Source organism: Eublepharis macularius, chromosome 6 (assembly GCF_028583425.1).
Source record: "Eublepharis macularius isolate TG4126 chromosome 6, MPM_Emac_v1.0, whole genome shotgun sequence".
Classification (NCBI taxonomy): Eukaryota; Metazoa; Chordata; class Lepidosauria; order Squamata; family Eublepharidae; genus Eublepharis; species Eublepharis macularius.
Window position 1 is genome coordinate 66,811,643 of NC_072795.1, and position 21,291 is coordinate 66,832,933.

The 21,291-nt window shown below is 42.9% G+C and overlaps 1 protein-coding gene across 3 annotated transcripts in view; it reads right to left on the reverse strand.

Moving 5' to 3' along the window:
- SEMA4G (semaphorin 4G) overlaps positions 1–21,291 on the reverse strand; it is a 143,479-nt gene that overhangs the window by 26,011 nt on the left and 96,177 nt on the right. For all 3 annotated transcript variants that reach the window (XM_054982962.1, XM_054982963.1, XM_054982961.1), the window contains exons 3-5: positions 3,791–3,939; positions 2,793–2,855; positions 2,565–2,663 (exon numbers count right to left, since the gene is read on the reverse strand). In XM_054982962.1, coding sequence (XP_054838937.1) covers positions 2,565–2,663; positions 2,793–2,855; positions 3,791–3,939 — 311 coding nt within the window. The remainder of the gene's footprint in view (positions 1–2,564; positions 2,664–2,792; positions 2,856–3,790; positions 3,940–21,291) is intronic.

The following is a 21,291-nucleotide window of genomic DNA, read 5'->3' on the forward strand; positions in this document are numbered from 1 at the left end:
GCCTGAGCCTAACATCACAGACTTTCCCATGAATTCTTTTTATTTAGAAAAGCTTTAGAAATCTAATTAAAAGCAGGTAAGCTGTTGGTTGATTTTTAAAAAAATGTATTTTAATGGTGCTTTTCATGCCTTGGGGGTGGGTAGGCTACCTGGACCACTCTTGGGTGTGAGATACGAACCAACAAATAGATTAAAATCAATTTTTTGGAAGAAATAAGTGAAATGGAAGCTACATATTCTCTCCCTTATCCAAAGTATACTCCAGTAGCCACTAGAGTTGTAAGCTGGCCTGAAGAAAAATTTCCTGTCCCTTTAATAGTGTCTTTATGTGCAGAAATGAACAGCTGAAGTTTTCATGGTATGGAGCTAAATAGCATCCACTTGTCACATTTATTTAATTTATTATTTTATATTTATAGTCCGCCTTTCTCACTGAGACTCAAGGCGGATTACAGTGTGAGATTAGTACAGTCAATTTCAAGGACAGTTCCATAAACGATGCCATAGTGTAAATAAACACAATTTTACAAAGACATAAGAATCCAATACAGAGTTGAAGAAATGCTGAAACAGAACATCAGCAATTCTAGGGCTGACATTAGACCTCATGAAGCACAAGTAGCTCATAGGAGTACATATTTAAGACAACAGGTAGCACGTAAGGCAACATAGTGGTGATGTCTATGGTCCTTAACTCATTAGTAAAGCATCTGAGAGCCCCTCCCTATAATGCAAAAGCCTTTTTGAATAATCTGGTTTTGCATCATTTGCAGAACTTCCTCAGGCAGGCCATTCCATGGAGTGGGGGCCACCACAGAGAAAGCCTGTGTACTGACTGCTGTTGATTTTGCCCATGTGGACCCTGTTTAGATGAGCGAAGTTGTCATGGAGGAACAAAGGGAGGGAGGCAGTCCTGTAGGTATGCCAGGCCAATTAAGCCTCTATAAAAGGATGTTTTCTTCAGGCAGTTGGCAACCTAGCAAATACTAGGGTTTCCATCTTTACTCTGAGCCTTGGCACCTTTATCCTGAGCATATGATACAGGAAACATTACTGAAGAGAAGGGGGGAAAGTTCAAATTAGCCTTGGCACCTTTACTCTGGCACCTTTATTCTGAGCATATGCTGCAGGAAGTACTACTAAAGAGAAGTGAGGGAGGTTAAATTGGTCACAGGCAGCACTGATAACAGAGCAAGGATGAAAGTTCAACGCCCTGGATCTTCAGAATAAGGTGTTCCTATGGGACAAGGCGAGGTCCCTAGGCTAGAAAACATCATCACTGAAAAGATCTTTCCCTCCACCCCTGAGGGTTTTTTCTTTTTAATTTTTAAACATTTTATTAAAAGCTCACTTTATGTATTTTTTTAACAACCCAGGGACAAGAGCCAAAGGCTCATGTACAGATTAACTTGCATGCCCAGACATTCCTTGCCAAGTTCTCATCCTACTCCAAGCCTCAAAAGGAAGGAAAGGACAAGGGAGGTGGAAAGGAGAATCTATAGCAGTACCCCAAAAGAGAGTACCATGTGAATATATCTTTAATAACACACCCATTTCTTAGCTGCCAGTCTGGGCAGACTACTTGGATCATTACAGGGAAGGGTGTTTTTCAGACAGTTAAAAACAAATCTGCGTGCCAGTGATAACTAGAGACATTACACAACACTAAGTTCTCAGCTGATATACCGGCTGCAGCCCACTGCAATGTAAATGCTGGGAAAAGAGCATTTTCCTGCAACTAATGCATCAGCTGAGAAACACTGCAGAACTCAACCATCCATTACCTGAATAGGCCCCTAAATCACTGTCATCAAAGTTTCTCTATGTATGTAGCTACCAGCACACTTTGATTCATCTGTTACACAAGTGCATCCCCCCTAGCTCTCCGGAGCTCATGTACAAAGGTTATCGTCACAAGTGAGCTAAGCTGAAAGATAGAAACTTGTCCAATATTACCTGTTCAGCTTCAAGACTGAGCTAATTTACTCTGATCCATTCATTATTCTAGTTACTACACCAAACAGCAATATATTCCAGTATTAAAACACTAAACATGGGCCTAAAGAGATTGAATCAAGGCATGTTTTTATTTTATTTTTTATTCATGTTCATGCTGTCACTTTCTCCTTGATTTTTTTTAATGGAAAAGGGTTTTTTAATGTAAGTGTAGTCCAGGGCACGAATCTTAAAACATCAGGGAAGGATCTAATGCTTTGTGAAAACAAACAGGCGGGAGAACAAAATACTGGACAGGAGGGAACAAGGAGCTTCCCAGAGTCATCGCTCCTTCTACCAGGCAATATAAATTCTGATCCTTTTGACCTTGGCATTCCTTGGCAAGGGCTACTGACACAGGAGCCAGAATTTAAGATTAGGTTATTGCCCAGGATACCAATCTATATGAAGTGTATTGAAAGCTAATTTTGAATTCAGAAATGGTTTCACAAGATGATATCTGCAGGTATTAAACTGGTTAATACCTCCAAGTCCACCTTCTGACAGCAACATCATTGCCAAAAAAGAGCCATCAGACAAGGGTGAAAATTCCCCCATCTTTTACTCACTATGTACGTGCAGAGGGGATGGAAGGCATACGTTCCACAGGCATACAGATGGGTTGCATTCAGCCGTTGCAAAAGCCTGACATGGTTGTAACACTCTGTCTGCAAAGAGGAAAGGATAATATAGATTACAGAGGAATTCTAGTATGCACCATTTGTTCACTACAGATATGAACAGATCAGCAGCATAGACAAAAGGGCAAAATGGCAGAGACTTGGGGATGCACGTACCTTATTGTTCTTGCCTTTTTTCAAGCATTCGGCCCGCTTCTCAGGAGAGGCTTTCCAATCCATCTGCACAGCAAAAAGTGGGATCATTACTCACTGGGGAGCCCCAACAAAGGAAACGGTGGCTGAGCAATGACATTAAGAAGCAAAGCCCATGAAACTCACAAGGGCTCTTCAAAGTTCATGTTTTTCTTTTGCAGGAAAAGAGGATTTGTTGAAGTGCAACAAGGGGTAGTGCTGCAGATTTTTTTGGTCCATTAGTTTTTAAAAGCCCTTAACCAAAATTAGAACTGGGACGTTACAAGTAAAAGCCTAAAAAAAAGCAACAGTGTAAGTGGAAGGAAAGGTGGGAGGGAGATAAAAATGCCTTTTGTGGAAAGTGGACAATTTTTGGCCAGCCAAAGAGTTCCCTCTTATTTTGCACAACTACAGAGCACAGGAAAAAGACCTCATTGGAATAAGTGCCCTCAATTCACAGTTGTTATAGCTGTTGAGAACATAGGCCTCTGGGCATTCATTCTCCTCTTCTTGTTACAGGAACAGACGCTTCTCCTAGCTTGATTGGTGGACAAGAGGGGTCCCAAACCTGAGTTTGCTGTGGAACAGACAGAACTTGTGACCTACGTACCCAAATTTCAAATAGCAGGCATTCAGCACCCTGTCAAAATTGGTTATCTTTAAGGTGTTCCTAGGTGCTACTAACTATGGCCGTTTTCACACATCTTACCTGCCGCTGGAACATTGCACAAAACACCTGGAATACAGCGTCTTCTCGTGTGAAATCACGCCAGGAAGATGCTGTCATCTAGGAGTTTTGTGCGAAATCGCGTCCTCCTGGCATGATTTCGCGCAAGAAGATGCTGTCTTCCGGGTGTTTTGTGTGATGTTTTGGTGGCAAGTAAAACGTGTGAAAACGGTGTATGTTTGGGAACCCAAATTTAACAAATCAGACCACAGAGGGAATTGCTGTTAGTATGTCAGTTGGATGCAGTTGCACTTACTGTCTGATGGAAGCCGTCAGCAATGTTGGTGGCATTTAAGGAAAATATGGCCCCCCTGGCCCCTACATAAAGAATTCCCTTCTCATCCTCTAGCAAGAGGGTGGTGTAATTTTGGGCATGGCTGCCAAAACACCTCACAGAAGACAAATCTGGAGAGAGATGCAGAAAAACAACAGAAATTAAAAACAAGTTTTAAAAACAGTAAATGAGAACCTGGCCCATCTTTGGAATACCTAGGCTTTGTGGCTGAATTGAAGATCGCTACAAGAAAGAGAAAGTCACATCTTCCATTGACACAAGTGACTACTCCAGTGATACTCAGTGGCTCAGGAACCACATGCGATTCTTTGACAGGCTACCAGTGGCTCATCCCCAATGTAGCACCCTTCCCATGTTCCAGAAAAATGAGCATGGTCATTGCCTGGTACGGCCTGTGGTTGGTAGATAGTTTCCATCTTAAAACAGCCACTGCTTGGAGGGATTGGGCAATGGCTAATCTGTGAACCATCCTGAACTGTGGTACTCATTCAATTGATGGCTCATTTCTCCAATACCCCAATCCCTTGTCTGCTGCCTTTGTGCTCTCATCTTAGCAGTGAGGCAACTGCCAGAAGGATAGCAAGCTGACTACAGAGAATAAAACCAATATTGTGGGAGGATAGCTGTGTTGGTAGTTCTACTCCCCTTTGTCCACAGCCAGCTGGTCCTCTTCTGGGAGCCTTGGCATACTCACTGCCTCCCCTGATCTACTGTGTGTCAGGCTGAGGAGAAAGCGAGAAGGCTGGGAGGGAAGCCCTTCCCTTCACTCCAAGTACACAAGGAGCTGGCTAAGGTTCAGCAGAGGTGGGGAGATACAACTCTACATGCACAGAAGTACTTAGGTAATATAAAAAGTTCTAGTTAGAGTTACACACAATATTAATAACAGAATAAGAGCATCCCATCTCTCCAGCAGAAGATAAGTGTTGCTCAGTCCCAATTCGGAAAGCCCCCAGAACAATCCAACACACACCAGAATCACAACATTGTATGGGTGTGTTTGGTGGGACAGTGTACACAGCATGCAGGAGTCATGTTGCTATTTGGGTTGCTGGTAATTCCGAATGTGTCTCTCTGTGAACCCCAAAGAAAAGTACCACTGGATTACTCACTATGGCAGAGTAAAACAAATTGCTTCCAAGGGGGGGAATTCCTATCTTGGCATTATGTAAAACTGCATGACATCACAATAAATATTATATGTTTTGAAAATATAGGCACTGTTGTGTGTCAAGTGACTTTGAGAGCTTATTATCAGATGAGGCAGATCTTTGGCTTTCTGCAGATTCTGAGACTGCCAAACTAGAGAATCTCCCACCAACATACTTGCCCTCAGTACTTAACAGCCCCGTCTCTCTTTCCTCCATCACTGTGTTTCTCAATCCCATTCTGAAAAGCCACCAGAACAATCAACCACACACCAGAATCAGAAAAGCCCATGCTAAAGTGTCACAGAACTGCTATGTAACTGCCTGGCAGGCCTTGGCCCTTTAAGTAGCACAGAAGAAGGGAGGGGGCAACCCAATGAGTTTTCTCCTTAACAGCATTTGTTATTACTAGCAAATAGCAGAAATACCACTGGAGTTAGCAGATTTGTCTGCTGCCTGTAGTTGTATTATCAGTTCACTAATCTGTGCTCCCAACCACTTCACAGCCCATGCCATGTTAGTGCTTGAGGCAGAAAACCCACATGGAGGATCCCCTGATGATGATTAAAATAAAATAATAAACTGCATAATTAACAATTTGTTACCCTTGAATGATATCCCAAAATCAACTACCTGAGGCATGCTGTCTTTTTCTGTTCTAATTAACCATGCACAAATATGCTAAGCAGAACATATATTCAACAGAATATAAGAATATAGCTACAGCCCTACTGGATCAGTCCAGTGGTTCATATCACACAATGGCCAAAAAAATATTTTAAAATATACGTATGCCACATTTCTACCCAAATAAGCCCCCCAAGACAACCCTTAGGTTGGCTGGAGAACCAACAAACAGGGCATAGAAATTAATGAATAGTGCAGTTCGGAGGACTCCACTCCACCAAGCCAGCCCATGTGAATTTCCTGCAGTTATTATTAGATCACCAACTTTATAAGACAACCTCTTTGGGACCTGTGTCTAGACTTCTATAGAAAATTGTGAATATTGATTTATTTTACTTCATTTATATCCTGTTTCCCCCCCAATGGGGACCCAAAGCAGCTTACAACATTCTCATCTCTTCTACTTTATTCTCAGAACAGCCCTGTGAGGTAGGTTAGACTGAGAGTGTGTGATTGGCCCAAGGTCACCCAGTAGGCTTCCATGGCAGAGCCAGGATTCAAACCTGGGTCTCCCAGATACTAGTATGTTACTTGAGTCACTACACCTCACCTCAGACACATTCTAACCCTTCTTTTACAGATGAGTAAAGAGTAGAAATCAGTAGTTAGACAGTGTTACAAATTTTGCATCACAACATACATATATAAATCCACACACACACCTTTCCCACATGTTCCCTCTTTCTAATACCCTGGCCCTTGAGAGAAGAGGAAAAACAATAATCTTGACTGGGGCAGAATTGCCTGAGGCAGACAACTGCCCTGATAAACTAGATGCTATTTATAACCCTTTACCTGCCACTTCCACAGCTGAGTCACCAAGAGGGCAGACCAAGGTTCTCAGGATGAGAGACAGTTTGAGGTCAGGCAAGTGGCTCCCAAGCCAGCAGGCCTCCACAATCTTCCCTCCCCCTTCCAACTCCTGATGATCTGGGTGCCTATGACAGAAGGAGCTGAAAGGCTCTTTCTTAGGACCTTCCTGGTTTATCAGTATTTCATCTCAGCAAAAACGCTGTGTTTGTTCCCTAGCCAGACTGCTTAAAAAAATAAAGCAGGTTTCTGCCATTTGGGGGACTGGCAGGTACACTGTCCAAGTAAGACCACTACTTGACTCTGCTGTCTCAAGCAGATCTCTGGAGAGGGAGCATTTAAATTGTCTAAATAAATAAATAGCTGGGCAAATTCAGCTGGAAAATTGTGTTTCGTTTAGTTTCCTATCATTTATGAAGATCATGTACAGATCTGAGGGAGTTCAGAGGAGAACAATGCTACTGGATTCAGAATACAAGATCTGTGAGGAGAAACTGACAGATATATATACACACACACACAGCAGACATAAGCCGATTTTATTTCAGCTTCACATACACATTTATAGTACTGAGGTTCCCCCCCCCCTTTCATAATGACTTGCAATCTGAAGCAATGCTGAAGTACTATCTGAGGTGTTTGATATGCTCCTTCACACATGCAAGTAACACCTTGATCCTGCAGTAATCAAGTGATGAATATGTACATGTGAACAGACCTTTACTGACTGTTATTTTGCATAACATTTAATTGCCAACAGCTGTCAGATCTCTGAAGGGGGAAACCCCCCTTAATTCTTGATGGCATCATTTCTCTTGTGTGAAATATAGTATTTGTGATATGACTATTAAAAATACAACAACCCACAACTAGCTAATGTAGATTTCAGCTAGAATGTCCTCTCCTCCCTGTGGTAAAATCCAAGTACTTTGATGAGAATATCTCTCTGTCTCTCTCCTCCGCTTGTGAGCAGCTTGGCAAACTGAATTCAAAGTTCATCTTCCTCCACTATTTAAGTTATTCTGATTTCTATTTCACACATGTCAAAAAACACTTTCAGGTCTCTTTCTCTTTCTCTCTCTAATAGGATGCATGGGTAAAAAAAACATAAATGCAATTTTAACTGTGATTGCATCAATTTTACATTGATCTGTGACCATGAAAGAAAGTGGATTAACAATCAAAACAGTTTTCTCAGTTGAACACTGAAAAATCAAAACTAAAAAGTCTTGTAAATAATAGAAATCACAATAATGTTATGGGTTAAAATATATCATTGTAGTTAAAATAATCATGAGTTTTTTGGGGACAGGCTGTTTGTGAGCTCCCACTATTGACAGTCTTTATATTGGTTTCATTACAATAACCCAAGTGAGGACTAGCCTTAAAGAGTTATTGAGGGCTGTTTAACTTATTTGTTTATCAAAGCATAATAGTAATTATCTTCTTTAACAAATTATAGTTAGTGTTTATATTTAGTGTTATCATACAGAGGGGTCGGGAAATAAAATTCCTAAAATTCCTATACTGCTGTTGCTGCTGCCAAGGGAGCTTCTTCCATCAAGGGCTGGGCTTTTCCATCTGCTCGGCCCCACCCCTTGCTGCTCCAGCCTACAAAGGCTGTTATTGCCAGAGGTCTGCCTGCACTGCTTTTGCTGCTGCCAAGGGAGCTTCTTCCATCAAGGGCTGTGTTAGTTATTGTAGTCTATATGTTTATGTTGTTAATTTGGTAGGGTATTGGGGGTTTTATGCATGTTTGGTAGCTTAGTCAGTGATAGTTGGTGGATTGTTTGATTTTGGGAGGGTGGTGGGTTAGCCCTATGATCATTGGTGAGGAGGCCGGCTCAGAATCGGAGATCCCAGTGATCCGGGGACATGGGAGGTATGGTGGTGGGAGCAGATTATGGAAGGGAAGGGCATTGAGACATGGTAGGGCTCGGTGCCCTTCCAATCTGTGTCCCATCCCAAGATATACTTGTTGTGGGGCTAGGACATTAAACCATTCTCCGACACTGGTGCTGTGCAATGCCAGGTCCATAAATAATAAGACCAAAACGCTGCAAGATTATCTTGCAGCATTGAATGTGGACCTGGCTTGCATGACCGAGACCTGAGAGAGGGAGGGTGAGATGGTCGCTTTGAAAGAACTAGCCCCCCCAGGTTATACGGTCCTCCACCAGTCCCAGACAAGTGGTCAGGGGGGAGGCGTGGCTTTGCTCATTCGGGAGTCTTTCTCCTTCAGACCACTCCCCACCCCAAAAATTACTGGCATTGATTGTGTGGGCCTAGCGTTGGACGCCGAGGAGAGGTTGGCAATATGCATGGTGTACCGACCACCTACTGCACCTGCATCTTCCCCGTCTGGTCTGTTGGAGGCGATGGCCGGCTGGGCCTTGGAATTCCCGAGACTTTTGGTTCTCGGGGATTTCAAAGTCCATGCTGATGATGACGCCTCCACACAGGCCATGGACCTGGTGTCCTCCATGGCGGCCCTAGAACTCTCCCAGTTTGTTTCGGCTCCCACACATCAAGCAGGTCACATGCTGGATTTGATTTTGGGGGCAGGGATAATGGTGGTCCTGGATGCCTATGATGCAGTGGCATGGTCGGATCACTTTGTTCTGAAGGCTTGTCTGAGCATGCCGCTCTTTTCCCGGGTGGGCGGTGAGCGGATTTAAGCTCGCCCGTGGAGACTTATGGATCCAATTGGTTTCCAGGCAGCTCTGCGGGATCCGATGCCCCCTGGCAATACGTTAGATGAGCTGGTGGATGATTGGCATGGCCGACTTTCCAAAGCCATCGACGTTATTGCCCCCTGCCATCCTCTCCGAGCCTGCAAACGGGTAGCTCCTTTGGTTCACCAAGGAGCTTCACCAAATGAAGCGGTCTCTGAGATGACTAGAGCGAGTGTGGAGGTGGGGGCATGATGAAGAGGCAAGAACATCTTATAGGATGTTTATGAAAGCCTATGACGTGGCAGTGAAAGCAGCAAAGAGGGATTTCTTTGCTACTTCCATTGCGTCCGCTAGCTCACGCCCGGCTCAATTATTTCGAACAGTTCAGTCCTTGGTCTCCCTCGCTCAGGGAGACCACCAAATTCTTAATTCGACTATTGGCTGCAAGGCTTTTGCGAGCTATTTTGCAGGCAAAATCTTGTCCCTTCACCATGACCTGCCACCCACAGTTGATACAGTAAGGGAACTGGAGACCCCTTGGCCGTCTTCTGGGTCCGTATTAGATCATTTCAGGATGCTCTCCCGGGACGAACTTGACAGGATCCTGCAGGGGATGAGGCCAACCACCTGTCCTCTGGACCCGTGCCCATCCTGGCTGGTGAAGGCCAGCTTGGAGGGGCTACGGGACCATTTGGAGGCCATTGTTAACATCTCCCTGAGCTCTGGGGTTTTTCCTGGAGCATTAAAGGAGGCGGTGGTGCGGCCCCTCCTGAAAAAAACATCTTTGGACCCCACCGACCCGTCCAGTTACCGCCCAGTGTCGAACCTCCTCTTCTTGGGCAAGGTGATTGAGCAGGCGGTGGCGGTACAACTGCAGGAATTCCTGAATGATGCTGTAGTCCTGGACCCATTCCAGTCTGGCTTCCGTCCTGGCCATGGGACAGAGATGGCCTTGGTTGCCCTCACAGATGACCTTCGCAGGCATCTGGATCGAGGTGGGTCGGCACTGCTTGTGTTACTCGATCTCACAGCAGCGTTTGACACGGTCGACTATGATTTGTTGGCCAGCCGCCTCGCTGACGTGGGGATTAGGGGGACAGCCTTACAGTGGCTGGTCTCCTTTCTCCAGGGTCGGGGACAGAGGGTGGCGCTCAGGGGAGATCTATCGCCCCGTCACCCTTTGGTGTGTGGGGTTCCGCAAGGGGTGATACTCTCCCCGATGTTATTTAACATCTATTTTTTTTTTTTGAAAAAATTTTTATTGGGTTAGAATCCATTATTTCCACATTTACATTCAATTTTCCCCAATTTTTTCATCTCTAACCCCCTCCCTTTCCCCCCCCTTTTTGTTGACTTCCAACAGCTTTCCAACCCTTTGTCCCCTTTCCCTTACTTTTATTAGCTTCCTCTATCTAAAACAAATATATATTCTCCATTATTCTAAGCAGTACATCCTTAACTATTTTTAACATTATATGCCCAAACTGTAAGCCTTTGTTTCCATCTTAGATAAACAATTTATCCCAATTTTTCAATTTCAGGTATTTCTATATATCATAAACCATATAGATCATACATTCGTTTATATCAAACAATTTGACTTATTCTCTATATATATTACTCATTCTATCTTTTTATAATAGTTCTATATATCTCTCCTCACGTAGTCAATCAATTTGACCCATCTATATCTTCAGACATTCAGTTTGGTACAAAACTTGTCAGAAAAAAAAAGAAAATATTGTTAGTTAATCGCTCCTTATATTTAGTCCTTATAATTAATTATTTTCTCTATGTTCTGTTTGTTAACCTATATATATCTATATATATGTCAATCTATTAATCTGACTGCTTATTAATTCACATTTATCTCTTCTCCCCCCGGTAAAGTCTCCCCCCTCTACTTCAATACTTCAGTAGTTCTCAAACTGCCACAGTTTTCCTCCCACCTCCCATTTCTTCTCCAGGTATTGTTTCAGCTTCTCCCAGTCTGTGTTGAACTGCCCTGAGTCCAGATCTCTCAATTTTCTTGTCATCTTGTCCATTTCAGCCATATACAGCAATTTGTAAGTCCAATCTTCAATAGTTGGCACTTCTTGTACTTTCCATTTTTGCGCATACAAAAGTCTAGCTGCTGCTGTCATATAAAATATCAACGTCCTGTGTTGGGCTGGAATTCCCTCCATTCCCAAGTTCAGTAGCAGGAGTTCTGGGTTCTTATTAATTTGAAATTGTAAAATTTCACTCATTTCTCTTATTATTTCCCCCCAGTACTGCCTGGCTACCTCACACGACCACCACATATGATAGAGGGAGCCCTCATGCTTCTTACATTTCCAGCATTTATTAGAAGTATTCGAATTCCCTAGCGCAATCTTCTTTGGTGTCATGTACCAACGATAGATCATTTTATAAATGTTCTCTTTGATATTAATACATGTCGTTGTCTTCATTGTAGTTTTCCACAAGTATTCCCATGCCTCCATTGTTATTTCTTTATTAAAGTTTATAGCCCATTTCACCATTTGTGTTTTAACTATCTCATCCTCGGTATACCACTTCAACAGTACTTGGTATACCTTGGATATTCTTTTCTTATCTTCTTTAAGAAGGGTCTGCTCTAGTTCCGAATTCTCTATTCGTATACCTCCCTTTACAGAGTCCGAATTATATAAGTCTCTGATCTGTCTATACTGGAACCAATCGTAGTTAGGTGATAGTTCCTCTTGTGTCTTTATTCTAAGTTTGGATGCTTCAGTTTTAGTTATTTCTTTATACGTTAAACATTGTTGTTCATTATCAACAGCTCTCGGGTCTATCACCTCATATGGAGATGTTATTTAACATCTACATGCGCCCCCTCGCCCAGTTTGTGCAGAGGTTTGAGCTGGGCTGTCATCAATACGCGGATGACACCCAGCTTTTTCTGTTGATGAACGGCCGACCAGACATGGCCCCAGACAATCTGGCCAGAGCTCTGGAGGCTGTGACGGCATGGTTGAAACAGAGCAGGCTGAAACTGAACCCAGTGAAGACGGAGGTCCTGCAGCTGGGACAGGGGCTGCCAGATGTTGGTATCCAGTTCCCTGCCCTGGATGGGACACCACTGGCAACTTTGCCAGTGGTGAAGAGTCTGGGCGTGCTCCTGGATGCCTCCCTGTCAATGGAGGCCCAGGTCACGGCGGTTGCCAAGTCTGCATTTTTCCATATTTGTCAGATCAAGCAACTTGCCCCCTACCTTTTTTTTTTTTAAATAAACTTTTTATTAACTTTAAAAACAACATACAATGCATAAACAGGAAAACAAATTACACAATATTAAAGTCAACTATAATACAAGAAAAAACAGATAGCTTATAATATACTACCAGTTTTCAAATATAATATTAACAAAGGAAAAAGAAAATTTGCTTAGAGAATTGCAATATACCTAAGCAGAGAAGGAGGTTCTTTACAGTTTGTATGAAACCTAACATATTGCTCAGAAACACCATGAGACAAACAATAAATGCTTTGGAGGGTGTATATCATTGGTTAATAAGTAGTCAAAGAAAGGGAGCCATTTTGTCATAAAATCAGTTTCTTTTGGAAAATGCTGAGATATATAAATAGAATCATAAACCTTCTCCTGGATATAATAATCCCAGACTCTGGAAAACCAACTGTCGATAGATGGGATCTTGGGGGACTTCCAGTTAGCTGCCAAAAGGGATTTTCCGAACTTGCCCCCTACCTGACGCCCCAGGACCTGGCTACAGTGACCCATGCAACGGTCACCACCAGGCTAGATTACTGTAACTCACTCTACACTGGGCTACCCCTGGGCCTGATCCGGAAACTACAACTGGTCCAGAATGCGGCAGCGCGGGTCCTGACTGGTATATCCTACCAGTCACATATCACACCTGTCCTGCGCCAGCTGCACTGGCTTCCGGTTGAATTCCGAATCAGGTTCAAGGTATTGGTTCTTACCTTTAAAGCCCTGAGCGGGTTGGGACCGGCATATCTTCAGGACCGCCTCTCCATGTATGTTCCCCAGAGACCGCTTCGATCAGCAGATAAATGTTTACTGGTGGTCCCTAGCCCTAAGGAAGCCTGCCTCGCTTCAACCAGGGCCAGGGCCTTTTCAGTCCTGGCCCCAGCCTGGTGGAATGCTCTGTCAATGGAGACCTGGGCCCAGCGGGACATATTATCATTCCGCTGGGCCTGTAAGACAAAGCTGTTCCACCAGACGTTTGGTGGTTAAAGGGGGGGCGGTGCCATGTCGGCCTCCCACCTTTGGGGTGGGGGGGTTCTCCCCACCATTGAACCTGATTAATTTATTTCATTATTGTTTATTGTATGTTGATTTTAGAATTGTTGTTTTCTTGTTTTTATTGATTTTAACTTGTTCACCGCCCAGAGTCCCTGAGGATGGGCGGTTTATAAATTGAAATATAATAATAATAATAATAATAATAATAATAATAAGAATAAAACTGTTTAAAATAGTAGTCGTGACCACTTAGTAATTAGATAAGGGAACATAGTTGATAGGTGTTACACTGGTTGATTTATTTGATTTATTTGTATAATGATTAAAATTAAAGGGGGAGGACAACAAAACAACAACAAAAATCTTGTTTTATCACATTTGTTATAGCTAACAATAAGCCAAAAAAGAGATAATATAGCTCATCATTTGTTTAACGTTAATCTGTTACTGATATTGTGAAATAAGAGGGGGAAAGGGAAAGGCAAATATACAGATGCAAGCAGCAATTCTCTTGCAATCTTAATTTTTAGTACCATCATGTCATTTAAAATGGACAATAACATAGCATGATATACTATCTAATGTTACTACAATAGATCTGTTGTTTATAGTTTAATTTATATATCCAGTTTAAAGATATCATCTAGTGGTTACTTTTGTATGTTAAAATATTTGGAAAATAAAATTGATTAAAAAAACTGTTTTCTCTACAGTTAACATTATGTTGCCTGAATTTTAGCATACATCAGAAAAGAAGATCTTGCCCATCTTCAACCAGACATAGTAGCTTCCCACACTTGGAACTGAAAACATGGGAGTTGTCCTGGGACAAAGCAAGTCAATTCTGCACTCGCTCTTCGAAACTAGTGAAGTATATTGTGCCTGATGTGCTGGTTCTTGACAGTTGTGTCAACCAACTTTCGAAACAGCATGAATGGAAATGCCCCAAAATCTGGATTACAGGACTAGAACCACTTTGAAAGAATTTACCTGATCCACAATATTAAAAGCATCTATACAGCTGTTAATATGGCATCATATTGTTCTAAAATCCTACTGACATTGACTTCCCTTGTGCAGTTGATACTATGCAGATGAAACAATGTGTCTGTGTGCACATGTACAAATGGGTGCATACATGTACTCTGCAATGTGGATTTGGCAAGTATGACATGCGTCACAACAGGCTAACCAGCCATTACAGGCACAACCTGTAGAAAATGCTTTTATAACTAATTCATCTGCATAAATGTCCCCTGAAGTAGATTTTTGTTCCATTTTATAGATTAAAAACTGAGGTTGAGACTTGATTCTGGTTCATCCCATCACACAGAGGATGACTGATTTTTAACCTGGGTTTTCCAGTACCAAATGCCTGTACTTGGTACTCATCTAGAGTACTATGCAATCCTTAATCAAACTGCATACAGTTCATAAGGACAATGGCTGTGAGCATTCATGCAAATGAAGCATAGATGAGGAAGGCTGTTAGATCACTCCAAATTGCTATATGCAAAATGTCTGCACGGTAACACAGCTTAATGACTAAATCCTTCTACAAAGAACAAATAAAATCCCTGAGCAAAGCTTAAATATTAGAGTCACCTTCCTGCTACTGCATCTCTACCTGGAGGGGGATGAGATCAGTGACAGATGGCAGGCACTTGCCTTTGAAGTGTTATTGCTGTGCCACAATGCAGAACTGCAGGTTAAGTCCCTGTGGGGAGACCTCTGCAACAGTTTCCCCCCACCTTCAAGACAACAATGGCTCCAGTGATGCAAGGCCAGCAATTAACCGCATTGGTCACCTATGCTGCCTTTAGAAAGGTGACAAACTGCTTTGAAATCAAGAAGCATTTTGCTGGGTGCCCTTTGCAGCCTGTTTCTCAGTGGTTTTGCACAGTTCTGCTTCCAGAGGGTACTTGAACTCATTAGACCTGCAGCTCATGGTCATCAGTTCCACCCAGACCTCCACAGCAAGATACTCTGTTTTTGTATTTTCTTTGAAAGGCTTTGCATGTGCATAAAGGCTAACCATGACCTTCGCACGCACACACACATAAACAGAAAGCAGAGCTTTAAAAATCCTCATCTCTCATTTAACAGGGGTCAAGAAAAAACATGAACCTCTACTGTATGTTTATCAGACAGTTAAAGATAATTTTAATTCACATCTGAATATCAAGATCTACACCACAATTGGCATCCTCTCAAGTGATAACATCAAAACCCACAATACTTTGAAACATGGCAGCACACAGTAAGGGCCAGTTTACACTATCAGCAGGATCAGATCGCAAAGCACCATCTTATGACTGTACCACTTCATGCTGCAAGGGAGAGGTTGCGTGTTTAGTAGATTTCTCCCTGACATTCGGGGGTGATGACTATAAGCTTCCAGAGATGACTATAAGCTTCCTTATTAACTTAATCACTTCTAGTCAGTGGCCAGCTAGACACATATGGGAACTTGGAAAGTGGCCTGGAAAAACCTTTAGAGCTGCTTGTAGAAACAGAAAAAGATCAGTGTCACACAAACTTGAACATCCAGTATTTCACTGAAAGCCTCCATTGGCTATTATTGCCTATCAATGCAGACTGGCATCTCTCTATCATGAAATCCTTTGCACTAAAATATAGAATAACTAGCTTGATACCCGAGCTTTGCTATGGTATTTAACTACTTTCCTTTACCTGATTTTTACCTCAGAACACAGAGTTCCACAGCTGACCAATCAGAGAGAGGAGGATGCAAGCAGGCAGGAGCCTGCCAACCAAACAGGAAACTCTGGCCCCACAGGGAGATCGGCAACCCTAACGAACTTTTAGGGGAAGACTGAAAGGTGCATTTTACCTCAGGCCACATTCAATGATTCCCATTAGCAACTGCATACTGTTTAGAATGTAGGGGGTGAGGACCAATGAGGCCGCATACACAAATGACCTCTGTGTTCCAACTGTCTCGGGGAGTGGGGGGAGAAGTGTGGAATGTTGTGAGCCCCAATCAGCCTGCATATGCAAATGACCTTGAAAGGGTGGCCCAATCAGGGAAGAGTGGGTGAGGGCACAAGCAGGCAGCAGCCTGCTAGCCACATAGGGAAGCTGTATCCCTTTGGGAAAATACATTTTACCCTCTTAAGGGGAAAATTTCTTAAAATCCCTTCTTAGTGGGTGTTTACATCATGAAAGGAATATTCTTCCCAAATTTCATGTTTCTAGGTCCAGAGGTTTGAGCTAGATGTTGATAAATCAGTCAGGAGTCAGGACACTTGTCTTTATATATATAGATAAGTAATTTAATGTTATATCAGAAGTAATTATGATAAATGTATTAGGACTGTACCTCCTTGGCACCACTTAATCAACTGAAGGTCCTATTACTGAGTTATGGGTTCCCAACAGCTCATCAGGGCATTTTCTGGCTAGTGTTCTCAGGTGATCTGGAAACTAGGTGACAGTGGGCAGAAGCAGCTCTATGAGTTTCACTCTTTGAAAAACTGGGTAGCCAAACCTCTCCCCTTTCCTGGAGACAAGAGTCCCTGCTCCCATTCCTAGAAAACTGAGATGCCTCAGTTTTTGTGTTAGCTGGTCAGGTGTGAGAGGGACTCACTTTCTGTCCATGCAAAAGACCTCCCAAAGCACTCTTGCATACCCCAGGGGTTCCTGGACTGCCTGCTTGAGAAATGCCACCATAGATTAATTATGCCTTGTATGAAGAAGTCCTTTTTTGCCTACTCTGAATCTGCTGCTCACATCACCATTAGCAAATCAGCAAAGGTTTGTGTATCAGTTGTCCATCATGGTGCAATGACACCATTTCTATCTCCACAGTAACAGCTGATTGGACAAGAACAGAGAGACAGAAGCAACAAAAAAGTGAAATGTGGAACAGTCCCATTGGGCAATTGAATCCTTAACTAGGATGAGCTGGTGAACACGTTCTAATCAATGGGCTTGCATCAACTGTGCCTAGTATGAGCTGCACCACTATCCTATTTAATCGAGAAGGAGCTGCAGAGCTGGAAGGTTGAAGCTAATCCAAATGTCAAGCAGAAGAGATCTCTTTAAATGAACAAACACTGTTAAGATTTACAAGCAGAGAGCCCAGTTCTCAGCACTGGTATTCAAACATGAAAAGCAGCCTTTCCCACCACAGTCTCTCTTTTTCCCATGCCCTAAGTGCCAGCTTTCTTTCCATCTTTGGACACCAGAATAAAATAAGTGGCAGGAAATAAGCCAGACCAGTAGTGGGAATAGCATCCTAAACAAATGGCTGTCATTCACCTCTTGTCCCTTAGTTCCAGGAGAGAAACTGAGGACAAAGAAAGATGGGTGCCAGTGGGTTTGGACTGGAATAGCATGTATCGAAGTTAACAACAGGGCATATATGCATGCAATTTAAATGTAAGCAAAAGGGAGCGAGGAAAAAGAAAGGGAGGTCCTGGTAATGTGATGGGCAAGAGACAGCAAAGGGATAAACTGCTTATATGCATATGGGAAAAGCCTGGTACTCTAGATTTGCAAAGGATAGTTGGTAGGAAGGCTATCTCTTAATGTCTTCTTCCACTACTCCAAGAAATGTTACCTCTCTCTCCCAACAACAGGACAAAACTACACTTGTTCTGTGTAGTTCTATGATAGTTTCCCCTCATTTATAGTGCAAAGCAGCTGCCAGTGACTTTAGAATGGGTAGGATACTGGCAAGAAGGGCTGTTTAACCCTTTACCAGCCATTTCTCAACTCAAAATCACACACACCACCTGTTTACAGGAAGCTGCTCTTACAGACATAAATCTGATATTAAAAATCACAACATTCAAAAACTATTGGGAGAACATTTTAATCTTTCAAGACATTCCATTGTAGACCAATGGAAGATTGCATGCAATTGTTGAAATTAAGTTCATTTAGGAAATGGACCTCCCACACCGCTGGGGCTGTATAGAGACATAGGATTTCAATTTCACTACAGATGCTAATTTCTTTTCTAATCAGGCTATATTGTACCTCTGACATCTTCCTTGCAAAAGCCCTCCCACCTTCTGGCTGGGACATAAAGGCTCAGTGATCTCCATACTTATATCTGGCAAAGGAAGTTTTGATTCTTGGAAGCTTGTACCCTGGAAAAACTTGTTGATCTTTAAGGTGCTACTGGTCTTGAATCTTGCTGTTTTACAAGAAGCTGTTTCTCAAGTTCCTTTTTGCACACACAGGAGGGGAACAAGCTGAAAAGTCTGGGATTTGTCAGTTTAGAAAAGAGATGACTAAAGGAGGACATGGCAGAAGTTTATAAAAATTATGCTTAGGGTAGAGAGAGTGGACCCAGAAAACTTTTTCTTCCTCTCCCAAAATTCTAGAATTCAAGGGCATCCAGTGAAGCTGCTGGGCAATAGATTCAGGATGGTTAAAATGCTGAATTGACTGCCAGAGGATGTAATGATGATGGCCACAAGTGTAGACTGCTTTAAAAGGGGACCAGGCAGGTTTCTGGAGAATAGGACTATCAGTGGCTACTAGCTATGGTGACTAAAGGGAACCTCCACATTTAGAGGCAGTAAACCTCTGAATACCAATGGCAGGAGGCAACTTCAAAGTAATGCCTCAGCCTCTATGCTCTGTTGTTAGTCCTTCATAGTAACAGGCTGGCCCATGTGTGAGACAGAACACTGGAAGAGATGGACCACTGGTGTGATCCAGCAAGGCTCGCCTTATGTTCTCTGACTGCTAAACATGGAATGCATGTGAATAGGCCCTTGGCAGACTCACGCCTTTGGAATCTGACTGGCAGTTCCTGGCTCTGTTGGGAAGCCAGCTGCTAAAGGTATTCATTTGTAGACATGCAAATAGTTAACTTGCAGCTGTCAGCATGTGGCTATCTAGTTAACAAGTATAACAAGTGCTATCCTTATGTGCACAACAACCATGACAAGCAGTTCTTCCCAATGGAAAAAAAAAAAAACAGTGTCGTTAGAAGAAGATGGCTTTGGCCATCTTGATGGCATCATAAAAAACTTGAGCTGCTGCTCAGAACAGGCTCATGGGGAAATATGATCAACAGACTCACAACAGTCAGAATTCAGAACAGAGTTTTGCCACCTTAAGGTAAAGGTAGTCCCCTGTGCAAGCACCGAGTCATTCCCAACCCATGGGTGGACGTCACATCACGTTTTCTTGGCAGACTTTTTACAGGGTGGTTTGCCATTGCCTTCCCCAGTCATCTACACTTTACCCCCAGGAAACTCGGTACTCATTTTACCGACCTCGGAAGGATGGAAGGCTGAGTCAACCTTGAGCCGGCTACCTGAACCCAGCTTCCGCCGGGATTGAACTCAGGTAGTGAGCAGAGCTTGGACTGCAGTACTGCAGCTTACCACTCTGTGCCACTCTGTGCCACTTTGCCACCTTACTTGATACTAATATGTGAATTTTCAGCTTTAGGCCTGCAGACTCATGCATAAAACATTCACTTTGGAGCTAGAGTGAAATCCTAGTTTCGCTACAGATTTGTGAGTAGCCTTCAGCAGCCCTGAGCCTAGTTCCTCATCTGTAAATGGCAAAAATGACTGATTTATGAGACTGGTTTGAGATGTATGCAATAAAGATGGAAAGTTTTTGTAAGAATCCAAAATCCTTATCTGGCAGCAAGTCCCATCAATTTCACTTGAATTAACTTCTGCATAATATATTTGGTATCAGACTGTCAACCAACAGCCCCACTTGACTAATAAGAGAAAGGTTTGAAGGGATATTTCGCCTTCTCAAAGATGACAAGCAACAGCTGTTCCTCATGGGATACTGAGAGCCAAGCTACAAGTAACTTTTTTCACGTGAACACTTGATTGTTTTTGCAAGTTTTCCTGGGAACTGAAGTCCAAGTGTCCTTCCCCTCTCTGTTAGAATCATTGTCTGGAGAGCCAGAGAAAGCTAGCAGCGGCAGCAGCTTTTGCAAATCATTCCTCCAGTCACAAGCCTGCTGCTCTGAAGAAAGCTGCCATGTCGGTGAAGCTCCCCGGGAGCAGGATGCCCAGGGAGAAAGTAGCAGCTGCCCGCCCCCAAACGATTGTTGAGAGCCCTCTTGTCCAACAGGCTTGTGACTGGAGTAAAAAATTTGCAAAAGGGAAGGACACTCGGACTTCAGTTCCCAGGAAAACTTGTGAAAACAATCAACTGTTCTCCACGTGAAAAAAGTCACTTGTAGCTTGGCTCTGAGTGCATTCTTTGTTGTCAGCTGGCAGTACAAGACCAGATGAAACAGTCCAGATACGTAACAATTGGGAAGTCCTGCTACTACCCAGCTTTTCTCCAGCTGCATCCATATTCTGAAGCAGTTTTCACTAGCCAGTGTGAATTAGTAAACTTGTCCTGTTTTGAATCGAATCTCTTAAACCAGCACACCAAATTTGTCCGTTTAGGAAACACCACCTTTAAGATTTTTGACTGTTTGGTAAAGGTGTCGCAATTCTTTATGGAGAAGTTCTGAAATTTTAACCAAGATGCTAGGAAAAGTACAAGGCAGTAGAAAAAAAAGAAGATCTAAAATGAGAGGGCTTGACTCAATAAAAGAAGCGAAGTTCTCCAGTTTGCAAGATGTGAGCAAGACTGTTAATGATACGATGTTTTAGAAATCTTTGATCCATAGGGTCGCCAGAGATCAGAGACGATTTGATGGCACATAACACACACAAACAACCAAGATGGGGTCAGCCAGGTCCAAAGGTATGCAAAAGAAGAGTATCTAGTGTGTGTGTGCTTGATCAACACCTAGAAGAAGAGGGATCTATGCTGTTTTCCTCCTTTTCTAAAAGAGAACTTATTAGCCTATACTCAGAATGGCAGGTTAAGGAAGGAGAAGGAATTTTGACTTCTATTGATTTCCAGAGTAAGGGA